This window comes from Volvox carteri (genome assembly GCF_000143455.1).
Source record: "Volvox carteri f. nagariensis unplaced genomic scaffold VOLCAscaffold_125, whole genome shotgun sequence".
Lineage (NCBI taxonomy): Eukaryota > Viridiplantae > Chlorophyta > Chlorophyceae > Chlamydomonadales > Volvocaceae > Volvox > Volvox carteri.
This window is the reverse complement of record NW_003307668.1, coordinates 92,045-92,735: the sequence shown is the minus strand read 5'-3', so window position 1 is coordinate 92,735 and position 691 is coordinate 92,045. Positions and strand designations below refer to the sequence as shown.

Genomic DNA, 691 nt, shown 5'->3' with positions numbered 1-691 from the left:
GTGTTGGCGACATGCAGGCTGAGCTGGGCCGTATGGCCCAGGAGCTGCGGGCGAGTGTACGGGATGTGGCCATCAGGCTGGAGGCGGTCATCGGTTCGGGGTCCTTCGGCACCGTGTATAAAGGTAAGAGCCGCTACTGCTACTGCTATTGCTACTGCTACTGCTACTGCTATTACTACTGCTATTGCTACTGCTACTGCTACTGCTACTGCTATTGCTACTGCTACTGCTATTACTACTGCTAATGCTAATGCGCTATTGCTACTGCTATTGCTACTGCGACTGCTACTGCGACTGCTACTGTAATGTTGTGGGTTGTTAGTAAGAAGGCCCTCTCGGTGCCCCCTCCCCTCCTCCCTCCCTCCCCCGCCGCCCTCCCTCCCCGGCCGGCAGTTCATCTTTGGTGTTTCCTTGCCAACGATCATGATTCTCCTCCCTCCGTTCCGTATGTCCTGATCAGGCACCTGGCAGGGGCTCTCCGTGGCGGTGAAGACGCTGGTGTTCTCCGCCTCCGACGACAACAGGCGGAGGTCGTTGCAGGAGGCGGCGCTGTGTGCCAGCATCAGCCACCCTAACGTGGTGGTGAGGGGGGGGAAGAGGGGGGGGAGGGGGGGAAAGACGAACCACACACGAGTGAAGCTGCTGCCAGGGCAAGTGTGTACCAGACGTAGAACTGAAGAGTGGGAGGAGT

At 58.6% G+C, this 691-nt stretch overlaps 1 protein-coding gene across 1 annotated transcript in view; it reads left to right on the top strand.

The window, feature by feature from the left end:
- The window catches only part of VOLCADRAFT_100547 (uncharacterized protein), a gene marked incomplete at both ends in the record, with an annotated part of 8,062 nt that overhangs the window by 1,970 nt on the left and 5,401 nt on the right, over positions 1–691 (top strand). The window contains 2 exons of the mRNA XM_002959100.1: positions 18–123; positions 461–582. Coding sequence (XP_002959146.1) covers positions 18–123; positions 461–582 — 228 coding nt within the window. The remainder of the gene's footprint in view (positions 1–17; positions 124–460; positions 583–691) is intronic.